Here is a 19,394-nt window from a genome sequence, read left to right on the forward strand (position 1 = left end):
GAACATCGTTTGAAATGTTTCTACAAACTTTACGGATATTATTTTGATTTTTTTGTCTGCCTGTTGTGACTGCGTTTGAGCCTGTGGATTACTGAAGAAAACACGTGAACAAAATGGTTTTTGGATATAAAGAGACTTTTTCAAACAAAAGGAACATTTATTGAATAAATGAATGCCTTCTGAGTGCAACCATATGAAGATCATCAAAGGTAAGTGATTAATTTTATCTCTATTTCTGACTTGTGTAACTTCTACTTGGCTTGTTACTGTTTGTAATGATTTGTCTGCTGGGCTATGTTCTCAAATCATCGTAAGGTCTGCTTTCTCCGTAAAGGATTTTTTAAATCTTACACTGTGGTTGGATTCACAATAAGTTCATATTTAAACATATGTAAAGTAGTTGTATATTTTCTGAATTATTATAATGAGTATTTCTGTATTTGAATTTGGCGCTCTGCAATCTCACTGGATGTTGGCCAGGTGGGACGCTAGAGAGGTTAAACTCTCTAGTTCTACTTCTCTGACAGTTTTCACTGGAGAGTCATGTTTCTGTCCGGTGCTAAACCCATAGGTTTTACGCTATAGCTCAGCTGACTGCTGTCATGTGCTATTTTACAGCTGTTCCATGAATAGCCCATCTCTTGGTAAGAGCAGAGATAAAGCACCCTCATGCTTTTGCCTTGAGACTTTGTCTCTGAATGGGAAGAGAAGAGAGGCGTTACGCACCTCTGAGGGGGTCGCCCGTTGTGGGCTGCTGGGGCAGCTCGTTGTCACGGTGGTGGGATTGACAGATAGCAGCTCTGGCCTGTCTCTGATCTGTAGCGGGCGGAGGAACTTCGATATCAGCGGAGTGTTTGCCGAGCTCTCATTGCCTGGGAAACATTGATTTCCACACCAAATAAAGAGCATCTGTCATTCCTTCTGCTTTCATTCATGGTACAGCTATTGATTTCCTGTTCAGGGGAGTACACAGCAAACACTCTACAGTATATGGCCAGGACCTGGCTGTGCTCTTTCTGCCTGACGCATCTGCAATGCATTTCCCTGATGCTTAACACTCTCGAACGACACAGCTGACAGGGACCAGGACACAGCCATCACAGAGTTCTCATCGACACACCCCTACACAACACCAAACCTAGGTAATTTCACATTTTAGACAAAAATATAAAATTATTGGTGGTTGGATTTGTTTCATCACACCACCAGATTACAACCATACAGTAGCATTTTAACTGCAGTAAAGTGACAGTAGAGGATATCTAGAGCAGTATCTCAGAGCCTTCTAATCTATAGTATTACTGATTCTGCTGTATGTATTAGCTGGCAGATTACAGTATGTGGGGTTAGAATACTAATGTGTTGGCTCTCATTAGCAGATGTCATATATCAACCCTCTGATCAATGAGCTGTGTTATTGATCATGAATATAGCAGCATTTCGCCCATTTCCACAGTGGTCCAGATTTGTCTTGTAGCCTACCGTCGAGATGGGCTGAGAGAGAAGCAGGACCTTACTCACACCAGCCAGTTTAGCTGCCAATTTATCTTCTCTATCTGCCACTCTTCCAACGTCACTCCAGCCGGCTTCTTGTAAAGGTCAATGTTTTGATAACTAGATTAAATCACTGTCTTGTTCCATTTTTAATTAATTAATTACCCACGCATAATGTCTGACAGAGCCTCATCTGGAGCACAAACAAGATTGTGTACACAGACTTTCAGAACCGTCCGCTGGTCTTGATTGATGAGATACACAGTTTGAAACAAATGCCAGATATGATGCATGTACTATGACTCTCTAAGGCAAGGCTCTTTTCTGCTTCATATGTATGTCTTCTGACTGCACAATGCTCTTACAGGGGGCAGGGTTGGGAGCTCTCACCTTTCCCTGCCTTCACGTTGAGGATTTGGGAGAGTTTATTTTCCAGGGAAAGGGGAGTTTTTTGTTTGGAGAAAGAATCAGTGCTGAAGATGTCCACAGTATCCACCTCCAGACGGAAATCTTCCAGGCTCTTGGACAAATGGCCAAACTGTTTAGTCTGTGACCTGCATTTCTGCTCCAGGTCGCGAACCTTGTCCTTCCGTGGACAATGATGTGATATAGAGGGAAGGAGAGAGAAGGAATGAATGTTTCTGTGTTCCTATGTAGCAACTCTTTAGAAGGGGATAGATACACTGTATTACATTTATATTTTAGTCATTTATCAGACGCTCTTATCCAGAGCAACTTACATACATTTTCATACTGGTCCCCCGTAGGAATCAAACCCACAACCCTGGCGTTGCAAGCGCCATGCTCTACCAACTGAGCCACAAGGGATCTATTACAAAGCAATGCATGTTTTATGTTAATAAAATGTACATAATATACCTCTACATGACTATGAGTTCAACTAATCAATGGCTTAAATCCTTATCTGGTGCTGCAGATCGCAAGCCGAACCAATTACCGCACAGGATCCCAAAAGAGCCATTTCATATCAACAACACTGCCTGCCAAGTAATCAATGTACAGTATATGGAAAAGGCTGTGTAACACTGATACACTTTGCTAACCAAAGCCAAGCACAGTGAAGAGGCTTATAAAAGTATGTACATTAAAGACATTATCTAAGCAGCTCCGAGACAATGATTAGAGCCTTGAGTTAACAACCGTTGGGTTTTCTCTGAAAGCTAGAAAGCTCAAAACCCATGGCTTGCTGGGTAAGAGATAAGACAAGCCAGGGTCCTAGCCAAGGGGAAAGTTGGTTTTACCCAGCAATAAAACTAGATGTTTCAGAGTCAGAACACTGGGCTGCAAGATGGGCTGAGATACGGAAACAAGGAAATCAAATGTGTTTAGATGTTCCAGAACATCTGGAAGGTGTACAAAATGGCACTCTATTCCCTATATAGTGCACTACTACCATACAGTGCACTACGTCTGACCAGAGCCCTAAAGGTCCTGGTCATAAGTAGTGCACTATATAGGGAATAGGGTGCCATTTGGGACACAATTTTGGACTGCAGTACAGAGGAGGCAGAAGAGGATCTATAGTGTGATCCAGTACCAACACAGGATCTGTTCAACTAATATAATTCAATCTAGTTCAATATTAGCATATGTATGCTTGCCTAATTACCATAACATATGCACTGATGTGAATTAGAGCCCAAGTGATTCACTGAGACGTTTGAAAGGCTATAGGATGGAAATGACCATGGAAATGATGAACACTGTGTAACTAGATGTTTCAGGATGGGAAACAGAATTATCTGCATTCTGTCCAAATGGTTCTGTTCAGACACAGAAGAAACACATAGAAACACACAATGACATTGAATAAAGATGAAAGAAAACAAACACCCAAATCAAGCTGTTACATCGTATGCAATCAATGCATATGTAATATAGTAATCCATTCAAAATCATGTCAATGAATTAGAAAAGAGAACCATTACAAAACAAGTAGGTTCGACGAGTCCCCCTATGGGGAAGATCATGTAAAATGAATATTCTAAAAGAAAACACCCCAAATCATAACCAAGACAGTGCTGAAAACTAGAAATGATGGAAATGAACATTATTTCTAGTTCATCTTAGAGCCATCTCCTCTCTAGGTTAACTGAACACGCTGTTCTCTGTGCACAGCGCCAGTCCTAATGCAGCTCCTCTGCACTGTAGATATTTCATCATCTGGATGGTTGCCCCCTGAACTCCTGTTGATTTTTCTGTAAAAGAGGTTTCTCCAGAGCCATTAGTGCCGTGGCTGCGATAAGAGCTTCTGATCTTAGCCTGAGCAACGGCAGAGTTCACCGGTCTAACTGAGTCGTAAAAGAAAGAGTTATGGGCAGGTTGAGGTTTTGCGGACCCAACCCTCTGGGTAGTCCACGCTCATCAGTGCTTAGCTCCCCACTCAACAAAAGACTCCAAAAGCAATGCAAATACAGTATAGAGTATCACCTGGGATTAACCAGGCTTACCTCAAAACTCTAGCTTTTCATGAAAGGCAATACGGATTTGGTGGATTTAAAACAAGGTATTTTTCTTATGCATCAACGTGTCTTGAATACACAAACAAAACCACATGTATCAGTCAATTGACAACCATTTTGAAAACAGCCACAGAAGCCATCCTCACCTCGCCCACTGGACCTCCATGTCCACTTACCTCTAACAGGTGGACCGCTCCCTCATGCTCTCTCTCAGCTTCAACCTGAGCCTGGAGAACACAAACACAGTTATATAGGCCCTGCAGGTGACACAGTGAGCACTGCACATTCTTTCTCTGTCAGTAATACATCAAGCATACACTTGGCACAGCTCTTGGTACACTGCAGACATAGAAGAGACAGTCTGAGTTGAACAACAACTCAAGAGGAACTGTCAGCGCAAGAGCAGACACATGCAGAACCCTCAGTGGTGTCAGCTCTGCACAGCATGAGCAGGAGAAATAGTCTTAGAGAGACAAGTTCACAGTACAAAGGCAATGAATGCCTCACAGCTGTGGGGTTTCTGAGGACAGGGGAGACTAGGCGAAATGGAAAGGGTGCTATGACTTCCAATTTAAAAACCTGCAACTAAGGTGCATCGGAAAAGCCTCATAATATCAAGCTGTTTCATCCAGATTGGCTTTGATATCTAGAAGGACAAAATGCTGTTCTACTCAAGTGATATATCATCTGTGCGATTGGTAATTAAATGGAATCACAGCGCAATGGATTAGGTAAAGGACAAAACAGACAAAGGACGAGGCCTCAAATGAGCACGCTGAGGCAGATGCATACAAACTCACCGATTGAAACGCAGATAGGCGTGCACACCGACAAACACACACCAATACTCAAAAGCAAACATCCTCATTCAACTCCCAATAACACACACACACGCAAACACAATCACACATGCATTCCCTCTCCGTCTCCCTAAAGTGAAGTGCTTGGTTAACTTTAGGCAGTGTCTCTGGGGAGTCTGATCTGTGCTGTGCTGTGCTTGCGGTCTGCACTAATTGCTATGTCTGTCATGGCTCCTCTCTAAACAGAACACACAGGGATTCACACAGCTCTCTAGGAGCTCAGATTACGGCTGCCAATGCAGACAGACACACAATCACAGGAGACTACTGATTATATGGCCTCTTTTACATTCCCATCATATTTCATATCCACAGGCTGAGTTGAAAAACAACTCAAGAGGAACTGTCAGTGCTAGAGCAGACACATGCAGAACGCTCACTATGGTAGAATGCTGTTGTTTTTCATGAGTCATGAGTTACAGTGTTTGGGGGAACATTGCATAGTAGTTGCACAATACTAGTCTCTCTAATAAATGCACACATACTTGACCACTGTTATCATGATGCATTGTCTTTAGTGACCACTGTGGTGATGGTTGGAGTCGAGGGCGGAGGCGAGGTGGGGTGTTATGGGCTTACCTTATGCAGAAGGTGGATCTTCTGCTGCTTGGAGGTGAGGGCAGCCAGGGCCTGCTCATGCTCTTCATCCAACTGCTGCCTCCTCTCAGCAGCCTCTCGCATATGCTGGGGAGACCAGGTCACAAACAACACAGTCAATACATGTTAATATGCTGGGGAGACCAGGTCACAAACAACACAGTCAATACATGTTGATATGCTGGGGAGACCAGGTCACAAACAACACAGTCAATACATGTTAATATGTTGGGGAGACCAGGTCACAAACAACACAGTCAATACATGTTGATATGCTGGGGAGACCAGGTCACAAACAACACAGTCAATACATGTTAATATGCTGAGGAGACCAGGTCACAAACAACACAGTCAATACATGTTAATATGCTGGGGAGACCAGGTCACAAATAACACAGTCAATACATGTTAATATGTTGGGGAGACCAGGTCACAAACAACACAGTCAATACATGTTGATATGCTGGGGAGACCAGGTCACAAACAACACAGTCAATACATGTTAATATGCTGGGGAGACCAGGTCACAAACAACACAGTCAATACATGTTAATATGCTGGGGAGACCAGGTCACAAACAACACAGTCAATACATGTTAATATGCTGGGGAGACCAGGTCACAAACAACACAGTCAATACATGTTAATATGCTGGGGAGACCAGGTCACAAACAACACAGTCAATACATGTTGATATGCTGGGGAGACCAGGTCACAAACAACACAGTCAATACATGTTAATATGCTGGGGAGACCAGGTCACAAACAACACAGTCAATACATGTTGATATGCTGGGGAGACCAGGTCACAACATGGTCATACATGGTCATAGTGCGGTAACTATGTCTTGAATGGTTACAACACAATCCAAACACTTTTACAGCACCCATAATACCAGATGAATACATGTCAAAGCAACAAGAATGCTGTCGTTTTCCATTCAAAGGGTATGAAGTTTGTCTACCTCTATTGACGCCATATCAAGTCCGACTCACTGATTCTTGTGATCAACCGCATACACTGAGTGTACACAATATTAGGAACACCTGCGCCAGGCGCACCAGTTTGAATCTGTCAAGAACTGCAATGCTGCTGGGTTTTTCACGCTCAACAGATTCCTGTATGTATCAAGAATGCTCCACCACCACCCAAAGGACATCCAGCCAACTTGAAACAACTGTGGGAAGCATTGGAGTCCACATGGGGCAGCATCCCTGTGGAATGCTTTCGACAATTTGTAGAGTCCATGCCCCAATGAATTGAGCATGTTCTGAGGGCTAAAGGGGGTGCAACTCAATATTAGGAAACTGTTCCTAACTTTTGGTACACTCAGTGTATAGTCACCCACTCCCAAATGAGTAATTATGACTGTATCTCCAGAGTTAAGAGCAGCTGCCACCGGTAGGACTTGGAGTTAAGGACATAAGATGTTTCTTGGAGCTTAAAAACATAAAGCAGCTTATAAACTCTGACATTCATCTTTTTCTCTCCGGGAGAAGGAAAGCTTCTTTCTCCCCAGAGATGCTCAGAGGTGTCCTGAGCAGGCACTGCTTTGCATAATCACAGAGGAGTCATAAGCTCTGCTGGAGACCCAGGAGACTCCAGTGACCGAGGGAGTGTCACTAGGCTCACTCTGTCAGATGTGGTTGTGGTCATTCAAGAGCTCCAAAACGGACTGGCCCGTTAGAGCTCTGGCTCTCATACACAGGGATCAGACGCTAGCCCACAGCTAACTGATTCTTATAATCGTCGTCATCGGTATCATTATCGTCATCGTCATCGTCATCATCCTCATCCACAGCAACAAAGATGCAACTTCTCAGTTTAAGACTCCACTTATTCAGAATAGCCAACTTTATGGCAATATTATGTCTGTGAATATCTCTCTCTGAAATTCCGAGGTATAGCACTTTCCTGAAGTGGAGCACTCTTGGTAACATGGTTATGCAATGGTGAACAAGTACAAACTATTATCCCTGAAACATTGAGCACACTGGAAACGAAGGAGAGTGCTCCACTTCAGGAAATCTCTCACTCATATTTTTTTCCTTTTCCCTTTTCAGTCTTTCTCTGCTTTCTCCATCCTCATCTCTCTTCATAATATTCTCCAACATGCAATCTCCACATCCGTCCAAATCAATAGGCAATGAGAAAGTAACACACACTTCTTTTATTTTTTAGGAGCAGGAGTCAATTTCCTCAAATGGGTACATTTTTCTCTCAAATATAGCCTTACAAACAGACAATCAATATTGCATGGAGGGAAGCAGTGATTTGCAATGAGAGTATATTTCACACTGCTATGAGACTGCTGCTGATTGCTATTGGCATACAAGAGTCTAATGAAAAAGAGTTTCCTGCAACACAAATGACAAAACTCACACACTTTTATTGGGAAGTAAGATGTATTCTATAACTCATAGGATAGACTTTGTAGATATATGCAATTGTCCAATCGGGTTTTCAGAAAATATTGATCTAGTGATCTAGCTTCACCTTAACCTAACCCAATCAGATTGCAAAGGTCTTATAGTACCCTATCTCTGACATTTAATTCATCTCTCATGATTGGCTGACAGAGCTTACTGTTGAGTTGAAAAAACAGTAGCAGTGAATGTAGGAGAGATAGGACTGATGGATGGATGGATGGACGGACGGATGGATTCTCACCTTGAGGACCTGCTCGAGGTTCTCCAGTTTGCCTTGGAGCCGTTTCCTCTCCTGTTGGGCTAAGTCTCTCTCCTAACTCACAGCACTGTAGGTGTGTCCGAGCTGCTCATAGTCTGACCTTACCTAGAGAAAAATAAAACAAAGACAGAAATCAAGTGAGGGCAAGAGTGAGTCAGGGTGAAGGAATATACACTACAGGGCCAAAAGTATGTGGACACCCCTTCAAATGAGTGGATTCAGCTATTTAAGATTGAGAACACAGCCATGAAATCTCCTTAGGAAAACATTGGCAGTAGAATGGCCCGTATTGAAGCGCTCAGTGACGATCATCTTGGCACCGTCATAGAATGCCACCTTTCTAACAAGTCGGTTCATAAGATTTCTGCCCCTCAACTATAAGTGCTGTTATTGTGATGCTGAAATGTCTAGGAGCAACAACGGCTCGTAAATATCGTGTGACCTTGGTTGCAACACTCACTACCGAGTTGCAAACTGCCTCTGGAAGCAACTTCAGCACAGGAACTGTTCGTCAAGAGCTTCATGAAATGGGTTTGCATGGCCGTGCAGCCGTGCACACAAGCCTAAGATCACCATGTGCAATGCCAAGCGTCGGCTGGAGGGGTGTAAATCTCGCTGCCATAGGACTCTGGAGCAGTGGAAACGCGTTCTTTGGAGTGATGAATCACACTTCACCAGCTGGCAGTCCGATGGACATATCTGGGTTTGGTGGATGCCAGGAGAACACTACCAGCCCTAATGCTTAGTGGCAACTGTAAAGTTTGGTGGAATAGGAATAATGGTCTGGAGCTGTTTTTCATGGTTCAGGCTTCTTGGATCCAGTGAAGGGAAATCTCAACGCTACAGCATACAATGACATTCTAAATGTAATTAACATGTTACATATTACTGCACTGTCGGAACTAGAAGAACAAACATTTTGCTACACTCGCATTAACATCTGCTAAGCATGTGTTTCTGACAAATAAAATTTGATTTGATTTAGATGATTCTGTGCTTCCGACTTTGTAGCTCTTGCAGGGCTCATTGCAGGCCAGTCAAGTTCCTTTCCTGTTTCAGCACGACAATGCCCCTGTGCACAACACGAGGTCCACACAGAAAGGGTTTGTCAAGATTGATGTGGAATAACTTGACCGGCCTGCACAGAGCCCTGACCTCAACCCCATTGAACACCTTTGGGATGAATTTTAACACCGACTGCGAACCGGGCCTAATCGCCCAACATCAGTGCCCGACCTCACTAATGCTCTTCCGGCTGAATGGAATCAAGCCCCGCAGCAATGTTCCAAAATCTAGCGGAACGCCTTCCCAGAAGAGTGGAGATTGTTATAGCAGCAAAGGTGTGACCAACTCCATATTAATGAACAAGATGTTGGAATGAGATGTTCGACAAGCAGGTGTCCACATACTTTTGGCCATGTAGTGTATATGGAGTGAGTGAGAAGAGAAAAAAATAATTTTGTTCTTCTATCAATTTACCTGTCCTTTTTCATTTACAGTGCCTTCAGAGAGTATTCAGACACCTTGACTTTTCCACATCTTGTTAAATTACAGCTTTATTCTGAAATTGATTGAATAAAAAAACTCCTCAGCAATCTACACACAATACCCCATAATGACAAAGATAAAAATGTTTATAGAAATGTTTGCAAATGTATTTAAAATAAAAAACAGAAATATCTTACTTACGTAGTAGGTATTCAGACCCTTTGCTATGAGACTTGAAATTGAGCTCAGATGCATTATGTTTCCATTGTTCATCCTTGAGATGTCCACCTGTGGTAAATTCAATTGATTGGAAATGATTTGGAAAGGCACACACCTGTATGTATAAGGTCGAGGCACAGATCTGGGGAAGGGTACCAAAACATTTCTGCAAAATTGAAGGTCCCCTTAATTTCTTAACATTTGGGGCGGCAGGTAGCCTAGTGGTTAGAGCTTTGGACTAGTAACTGAAAGGTTGCAAGATCAAATCCCAGAGCTGACAAGATAAACATCTGTTGTTCTGCCCCTGAACAAGGCAGTTAACCCACTGTTCCTAGGCTGTCGCTGAAAATAGGAATTTGTTCTTAACTGACTTGCCTAGTTAAATAAAGGTTAAAAAAATGGAAGAAGATGGGAACCACCAAGTCTCTTCCTAGAGCTGGCCACCAAGCCAAACTCAGCAATTGAGGGACAAGGGCCTTGGTCAGGGAGGTGACCAAGAACCTGATAGTCACTCTGATAGAGCTCCAGAGTTCCTCTGTGGAGATGGGAGAACCTTCCAGAAGGACAACCATCTCTGTAGCACTCAAACCAATCTGACCTTTATGGTAGAGTGTCCAGACGGAAGCCAATCCTTAGTAAAAATGGCAAATGACCTTCCGCTTGTAGTTTTCCTAAAGACTCACAGACCATGAGAAGCAAGATTGAACTCTTTGGCCTGAATGCCAAGAGTCACGTCTGGAGGAAACATGGCACCATCCCTACGGGGAATCGTGCTGTGGGGATGTTTTTTAGCGGCAGGGACTGGGAGAGGCAAAGATGAACGGTGCAAAGTACAGAGAGATCCTTGATGAAAACTTGCTCCAGAGTGCTCAGGAACTCAGACTGGGGCGAAGGTTCACCTTCTAAAAGGACAATGACCATAAGCACACAGCCAAGACAACGCTGGAGTGGCTTCGGGACAAGTGTCTGAATGCTTTTGAGTGGCCCAGTCTGAGCCTGAACTTGAACCCAATCGAACATCTCTGGAGAGACCTGATAATACCTGTGCAGCAACACTCCCCATCCAACCTGACAGAGCTTGAGAGGATCTGTAGAGAAGAATGGAAAAATCCATATAGACCAAGCTTGTAGCGTCATACCCAAGAAGCCTCGAGGCTGTAATTGCTGCCAAAGGTGCTTAATATAATAATAATAATAATAATATATGCCATTTAGCTTCAACAAAGTACTGAGTAAAGGGTCTGAATACTTATGTAAATGTTATATTTCCCAGGGGGTGTAGAGTCTAAACTGCTGTAAAATTAGTCAGCATAGCGATGATACAAGGAAGCTGCTGACTCAAGTTCATGGCCCCATATCATCATCAATTAGAAAGCCTTGAAGGAAGGTGACTTAAGTTGGGTTCTCTCGAGTTCGGCTGCATCTGAACAGAACCATTTCTTAGCCACCCACCAACCGCTTAAGTCTCTAATTAATTAATATAATTGGATCAGCTCGTTCAAGGTAACTTGTGGACCCCATGAAATCGTACCGCATCAGTTATTCACAATGTTGTACTTGTTTTCTGAAACAAATTATTTCAGCCATACCCTCAAATGAAATAATCCATGATAATTTTGGGTTGTGGGTAAAGATTACGACAAGATCCTCTGTTCTGATACGAAATTGAATCTATTATATATCTCCCCATAATTCCAGTATTCTGACAACTGCACCTAGATGTAGTACAATCCTTTCTCTACACAGGGGTCAGTTAATGTTCATCTGGGGATCATGAGGGGATTGACCATGAAGAGAAAATGATAACGACAAACACCCGACTGATTGGCTTAAATCACCCACAGCAACGAGTCCCTCGCCTTCCCTCCCATCAACCAGACAGCCCTGGCACATTCCTCTCAGCACTCACCCCCCCGCCCTCTCTGATATTGGAAGGCCGCTCTGCTCGCATCTCCCATCGATTTTACGTCATCTGCTTTGAGAAATCGCCCCTCTGATGCGAGGGGTAGACAGAGGCGCCTTTCTCTCTCCCATGTTATTTACTGAGTCTCCACAATCTCATTCACACCCAGAAGGTGAGAGGCGAGCACCCTGGCTAGCGCCCGGCGCTACGCTAACTCTTCCGTTCATCACTGACTCTGACGCTAATGCTAAACATGTCCTCTCAGGTAGTAGCGTCAAACCCAGGCTCAGGTACCTGGGCACCGCACTACTCTGCCCCCCCCTCTCTTTCATTTCAAAGTCTGACAGATGCCCCTTTCTGTTGGCCGTGGCGTGCGGGTCGGAATACGTGAGGAGCCGGATAGGGGATTAGGATGGAGCAAAGTGCCAAGCTGTTTTGTTCTCTGGACACGTGTCAAAGCTGGCCCCGTGAAAGTGACACCATTAGCGCTAGCCGACGACCCCCCCCGCCGCAGACAGTCACTCACTCACACTCCCAGTCTGTGTGTGTGTTTGAGTGTGTGTGCGTGCGTGCGTGCGTGCGTCCGTCCGTCTGCGTCTGTGGGGCCTGCTGGATAGGGTTGAGATAGATTTACACACACAGAGGCTGGGAAGTGATGCTGTGATGTTTGTGTCATTTTGGTGTCTTGGTTTTGTTTCCCAGATAACAGTGTTTAGAAAGTAGTAAAGCCTTTAGTGTGGGCATTGACATTAAGACTGGCCTATGTGCTATGAGCATGGCCTCTCCACCTTCATTGGGAACGCCCTTCAACTCCAAAACTCTACAACGTCCATATGGTAGCCTGTCTGTTATCACTGTCTAGCACATTCTGTTACAGCTAACAAATGTCCCAGCATCCATGATACATAATACACTCCTCATCTAATGTATACAATTCCACTTAACCACAACAAGCATCATCTCCTTATGGAGACAGAGTGAAATTGTGCAAGGGGCTTTCAGTGGATATCGATCTATCAGAGATGGATCACAGATTCCATTAGTTAGTGTAATGTAGAGCCTCCTCTGTGAGAGACACCCCTGGGGCTCTGCTAGGCCAATATGATATCTTCCCATTGATCAAGTGATATAAGCACAGTACTGGGCTGAGCTATATGATGAGGTTGAGGCTAGGTCCCAAATGGTACCCTATTCTCTATACAGTAGTACACTGTGTAGGGAATAGGGTGCAATTTGGGATTCAGCCTGGGTCTTTTACCTACCTGGTCATATTTGGATGCCTTCAGGCTGTTGCTGGACAACTCAATGATCAGGCGATTTTTCTCCTGCAACACATCCGAAGGCTGAGTCTTCTGTGGAGGTAAAGAGAGGAAGGGGGCAGAATAGATGTAGGAGGAAGACAGAGAGAGAGAGAGAGAGAGAGAGAGAGAGAGAGAGAGAGAGAGAGAGAGAGAGAGACAGAGACAGAGACAGAGAGCAGAGACAGAGACAGAGACAGAGACAGAGACAGAGACAGAGACAGAGACAGAGAGAGAGACAGAGAGACAGAGAGACAGATAGATGGACAGAAAGAGGGGGGGAATAGATAATTAGTCTCAATGTGACAGTACATTGAATGGTGATATCGGTGCATTATAATAGTGTGTACAGGACAGCAATAGGCTGCAATGAGCTACAATGCATGTTGTACAGTAACTCCACCTGCAAATGTGTAGTTAAACAACAGAGAGACATTCATCGCAGGTTGTCGTACCTTGTGTGGGCCGAAGTGGTTCACCAGCACACAAAACCCCTCCGTTATCTACAACTGTGGTTCTCAATCCTGGTCCTGGAGACCCAAGGGGGTGCACATTATTGTTTTGGTCCTAGCACTACACCGCTGACAAGAAAGCAGGCTTTGATGGTTTGAATCAGGTGTGTAGAGCTAGGGCAAAAACTAAAATGTGTCACCGGGACCAGGATTGAGAACCACTGATCTAGAAGGCAGAATACACAGCTGCACGTTGCCACCCTCTATTTAGTGAGGCCAACACCATTAACAGTGATGCCTTGAGATCTCCAATGATCCAGGAGATTAATCAGCATATTATAGTGGAGTCAACCTCATGTTGATGATCAACTCTGCTCAATATGTGCATCCCAAATGCCTCTATGACCCTGGTCAAAATTAGTGCACTACATTGGGAATGGGGTGCCATTTGTCACAAAGGAGTTGAGAGGCGGTCTTCCTTCTGCCAGATCTGGGGAGGATAATGCCAAATCTCACAGAGTGGAGGTGTGAAGTGATTCCTGCTTTAATACAATTATGTAACAGGCTTAAGTCCTGAACAGAGATACAGCGAGAGAGAGGAGAGAGAGAGAGAGAGAGAGAGAAGAGAGAGAGAGAGAGAGAGAGAGAGAGAGAGAGAGAGAGAGAGAGAGAGAGAGACAGAGTAAGAGAGAGACAAAGAGACAGAGAGTGCCGTAAGGGTGGGTGCCAGCTCTAGACCCAGGGTGGATGGAGGATTTTCGGGGAGGGTAAAGCCTCAGCAGGCTCCCTATCATCAAATTGTCTGCACATATGGAGGGACTCAATAAACAATAGACTGCCAATGTGAGTGCGTAAGCGTGTGTGCGCCGGAGTGTATGTGTGGATGTTAAGGTGCCGGCACAGAGCGGTGTGTATGTGTGGGGCATTCCTAATCTGATTGTGTAACACATTCTCCCCATCCCTTCCTCTCTCCCTACATTGTAATCTACTGTACTGTATCACCCACTGGCTGTGGAGACACCTCTCCTACGTGGCTAATCCTGATGTTAGTGCACTTCAGGTGCCAGATCCACTTTGTGCCTCAGCCCTGAGAGGACTGAACACGGCCTCTGTGTCAACACCACTGTTTGTCACACACAGGCAGAATTGAGGGGGGAGAGACTAGAGAAGAGAGTGGGGGGTGATAGAAATATATATACAGTTGAAGTCGGAAGTTAACATACACTTAGGTTGGAGTCATTCCGATGGCTTCCACTAGATGTCAACAGTATGTATTCAAGTTTTCAGGCTTGTTTTTTGAAAAGTGTTGTAGCTGGGACCCTTGGGATTGCAAGATCTTCAAAAGAAAGTGATTTATTGAATCGCTATTTTGGATTTTATGAAGCCTGTGCTGGTTGAAAAATATGTTGATTTGGGGCACCGTCCTCAAACAATCGCATGGTATGCTTTCGCCGTAACGCCTATTGTAAATCGGACAACGCAGTTAGATTAACATTAATTTAAGATTTTAAATGATATACGATACTTGTATGTTCATGAATGTTTAATGTTACGATAATTTATTTGAATTGCGCTCCCTCCAATTTCAATGGAAATCTTATCCCTAAGACTATTAAAACTCGTTTTTCAACCACTCCACAAATTTCTTGTTAACAAACTATAGTTTTGGAAAGTTAGGACGGTTAGGACATCTACTTTGTGCATGACAAGTCATTTTTCCATCAATTGTTTATGTAGTGGCTTTAGAAACTTCTGATAAGCTAATTGACATTATTTGAGTCAATTGGAGGTGTACCTGTGGATGTATTTCAAGGCCCACCTTCAAACTCTTTGCTTGACATCATGGAAAAATCAAAAGAAATCAGCCAAGACCTCAGAAAAGAATTGTGGACCTCAACAAGTCTGGTTCATCCTTGGGAGCAATTTCCAAATGCCTGAAGGTACCACGTTCATCTGTACAAACAATAGTACACAAGTATAAACACTATGGGACCACGCAGCTATCACACCACTCAGGAAGGAGACACGTTCTGTCTCCTAGAGATGAATGTACTTTGGTGCGAAAAGTGCAAATCAATCCCAGAACAACAGCAAAAGGCCTTGTGAAGATGCTGGGGAAACAGGTACAAAAGTATCTATATCCACAGTAAAACTAGTCCTATATCGACATAACTTGAAAGGTGTTATGGGATTTTTTAATCAATAATGACTAAATGAGGAATACTGCACTTTAACTGGCAAGAATTCTACCCTGTCTTTCTTGTAGTATTAAATAATGTTTGTTCATTAGGAAGGGGTTATATGGCATGTTCCTAGGAAGAAAGGGATGTATGTGGAGAGAAGAGAGGACAGGGAGAGCTCCTCCAGAGTTATAGTGTCTGGGGGAGCCTGGAACTGTCAGCTGAGGGGTTATAAACTGTGGTTAGACTCATGAGAAAATCCATGTTGGTGTGTATGTGCGTAGTTTAGGATGGTATAAGAAGGAATGTATTTGTGAAAACTTGAGAGCTCTCGCAAATAAACTGGGATCTGATCAATTGTGAGCTGGGAATTCTGTCTGTTTTATTTAAGACCAGAACTTTACAACCTTTACAACCTTTATCTGTCTGTATCAGACAGAATTTATGAACACTGATTCAATAATTACTTGACGAAGGCCACTCAGCAAGGAAGAAGCCACTGTTCCAAAACCACCATTAAACTTCCAGACTGCGGTTTGCAACTGCACATGGGGACAAAGATCATACTTTTTGGAGAAATGTCCTCTGGTCTGATGAAACAAAAATAGAACTGCTTGGCCATAATGACCATTGTTATCTTTGGAGGGAAAAGGGGGAGGCTTGCAAGCCAAAGAACACCATCCCAACCATGAAGCACGGGGGTGGCAGCATCATGTTGTGGGGGTGCTTTACTGCAGGAGGGACGGGTGCACTTCACAAAGTAGATGGCATCATGAGGGAGGAAAATTATGTGGATATATTAAAGCAACACCTCAAGACATCAGTCAGGAAGTTAAAGCTTGATTGCAAATTGGTCTTCCAAATGGACAATGACCCCAAGCATACTTCCAAAGTTGTGGCAAAATGGCTTAAGGACAGCAATGTCAAGGTATTGGAGTGGCCATCACAAAACCCTGACCTCAATCCTAGTGAAAATCTATGGGCAGAACTAAAAATGTGTGTGCAAGCAAGGAGGCCTATGAACCTGACTCAGTTACACCAGCTCTGTCAGGAGGAATGGGCCAAAATTCACCCAACTTATTGTGGGAATCTTGTGGAATGCTACCTGAAATGCTTGACCCAAGTTAAACAATTTAAAGGCAACGCTATCAAATACTAATTGAGTGTATGTAAACTTCTGACCCACTGGGAATGTGATGAAATAAATCAAATAAAAACTGAAATAATTCATTCTCTCTACTATTATTCTGGCATTTAATTAAAATCAAGTGGTGATCCTAACTGACCAAAGACAGGGAATTTTTACTTGGAAAAACTGAGTCTAAATGTATTTGGCTAAGATGTATGTAGACATATATATATAGATGTCTACATATATATATATATATATATATATATATATAGAGAGAGAGAGAGGTATGGGTACACTGGCAGGCAGTGACATCTCCTCCTCCACCTGCGAGTCAACTATTCACATTGGTCCTGCTACCTATAAGACAAGCCTTTATTCCTAGCCTCGTGAGGAGTTGGATTGCTTATTTAACCCTTTGAAGTGTACAGATTTCATCCTGTTATTTATTGAACATTCTATGGATACTTCAAACTTGCTGTGAAATTCCAAAAATAGAACGCTGACAAAATTCTGTAAAACTCACCCCACAAAGGGATAACAAATTAAAACACATATGGTTACAAAAATCTGCAAGTGGAACTGAAAAGCATTGATTTTCAGTAAGGACCGGTGCTCAGCTGTAGAGCTATACAACACTGAAATCCATATTTGCGTCCCAGCCTGCCTGGTCGAGGGTGGACAGACCAGGAGAGAGAGAGCCCTCAACACTTCCAGTGACTAATTGACACTGACAGCTCTGGCTGATTTCCTCCATCATCATCCCAACCTCTGTTCTCCCTCTCTCCCCCACTCTCTCACGCTCTTTGTGCTTTTCACCAGGTGGTTGCTTCGACAGCTCTTCCCCTTACCTACAGCCACACAATGCAGAGAGAGTATTGACAAATGAAACATTTAATTGTCCCTTCAGCCTTTCAGGGTAACATCACTGCTTTGACTAGGCATCCTTCTTTCAACGCCAAACCCACCACTGGTGTGCGTGGCCAAAGAGATATGTATGTCATCCAACAAATATAAGCGCCTGGAGTTTGCTTAACAGCATTGGCACTTGGATTGGAACCAGTACTATGGTCAGATAACATGAAAATAGTGGTCTTTGGCCACACAGACCAAGGGGTGGGTTTGCTGTCGAAATAAGGATTCATACAGTGCATTCGGAAAGTATTAAGACCCCTTCCCTTTTTCCACATTTTGTTACGTTAGAGCCTTATTCTAAAATATATTAAATAAAACATTTTCCTACAGTGTTTCGTCCTTTAGAAGTTTAAAGCTTATGCCGCAACCATTTACGGTGGATGGTGGCAGATTGTTTAAAATTACATAATTCTGTCATTGCACCACACTATCACAAGGGGGAGTTAGAACACTGATCTATCGGTAGTCTAAACTGTCGCACAAATTTACTATATTTTCCTAAATTAATGGAGGTGTTTTCAGTCTAAGAGTCTCTCTTCTTTGGTACTAGAGTCCTGCATCAGGCAAAAAAAGAGTGGAGAGAGAACTTTGGTAAATTCAATGGCCAATTTTACACTTGACATGCGGACTGCCGATTTTCGAAAAATAGCACGGTGGGCTTTTAGTTTTTCTCCCTCTAAAAACAGAAATAAGTTATTCTAAATAACATATTGGCTTTATTTACCACAGTGTGAAAGTGTGATAGCCCCTCTATATGAAGTGAGTTTCTGAAACACAGTCCTTCTTTGCTGATGTGAAGAAGAAATGGAATGAAAGCGAGTCCAGCGAGGATTTTGCAGCATAAAGCTGAGTGACTCACTCATTCTTGGAATTGTATCTATCACGTTTCAGGAGAAGAACCAGATGCAGAGAGTGTCGAAGTAACAAATGTGTATTACTAGAACAGAGGGCAGGCAGAGGTCAGTAATCAATATCAGAGTCCATAAGGTACAGAACGGCAGGCAGTCTCGGGGTCAGGGCAGGCAGGTGTCAATAATCCAGGGTGGTGTGACAAGGTACAGAACGACAGGCAGGTTTAGGGTCAAGGCAGGCAGAATGGTCAAAACCAGGAAAACTACAAAACAGGAACTAGAAAAGACATGAGCAAGGGGAAAACCACAGGTAGGCTTGACAAACAAAACGAACTGTCGACAGACAAATAGAGAACTCAGGTATAAATACACTGGGGAAAATGGGGACAATGGGCGACACCTGGAGGAGGGTGGAGACAAGCACAAAGACAGGTGAAACAGATTAGGGTTTGACAGGATCAAAATAAATAAGTACCCACATTCTGAATGTCTTTAACCTTTTTGGGATGGGGGCAGCATATTCACTTTTGGATGAATAGCATGCCCAGAGTGAACTACCGCCTACTCTGTCCCAGATGCTAATATATGCATATTATTATTAGTATTGGATAGAAAACACTCTGAAGTTTCTAAAACTGTTTAAATGATGTCTGTGAGTATAGCAAAACTCATATGGCAGGCGAAAACCTGAGAAAAATCCAACCGACAGAGTTACTTCTCGTTCCAGTGCTTTTCTGAAGACAAAGGAATTCTCCGGATGGAACATTATTGATGTTTTATGTTTAAAAACATCCTAAAGATTGATTCCATACATCGTTTGGCATGTTTCTAAAGGA

At 43.4% G+C, this 19,394-nt stretch overlaps 1 protein-coding gene across 6 annotated transcripts in view; it reads right to left on the reverse strand.

Moving 5' to 3' along the window:
- Positions 1–19,394, reverse strand: part of LOC118388087 (RIMS-binding protein 2-like) — an 80,858-nt gene that overhangs the window by 16,714 nt on the left and 44,750 nt on the right. For 5 of the 6 annotated variants that reach the window (XM_052459956.1, XM_052459951.1, XM_052459954.1 and 2 more), the window contains exons 2-9: positions 12,996–13,085; positions 9,813–9,899; positions 9,603–9,684; positions 8,106–8,228; positions 5,417–5,521; positions 4,154–4,204; positions 1,885–2,080; positions 727–872 (exon numbers count right to left, since the gene is read on the reverse strand). In XM_052459956.1, the coding sequence (XP_052315916.1) occupies positions 727–872; positions 1,885–2,080; positions 4,154–4,204; positions 5,417–5,518 (495 nt within the window). In that variant the 5' untranslated portion in view covers positions 5,519–5,521; positions 8,106–8,228; positions 9,603–9,684; positions 9,813–9,899; positions 12,996–13,085. The remainder of the gene's footprint in view (positions 1–726; positions 873–1,884; positions 2,081–4,153; positions 4,205–5,416; positions 5,522–8,105; positions 8,229–9,602; positions 9,685–9,812; positions 9,900–12,995; positions 13,086–19,394) is intronic. The other variant, XM_052459952.1, reaches the window with a different exon arrangement.

This window comes from Oncorhynchus keta, chromosome 13 (assembly GCF_023373465.1).
Source record: "Oncorhynchus keta strain PuntledgeMale-10-30-2019 chromosome 13, Oket_V2, whole genome shotgun sequence".
In the NCBI taxonomy this organism is placed as follows: Eukaryota; Metazoa; Chordata; class Actinopteri; order Salmoniformes; family Salmonidae; genus Oncorhynchus; species Oncorhynchus keta.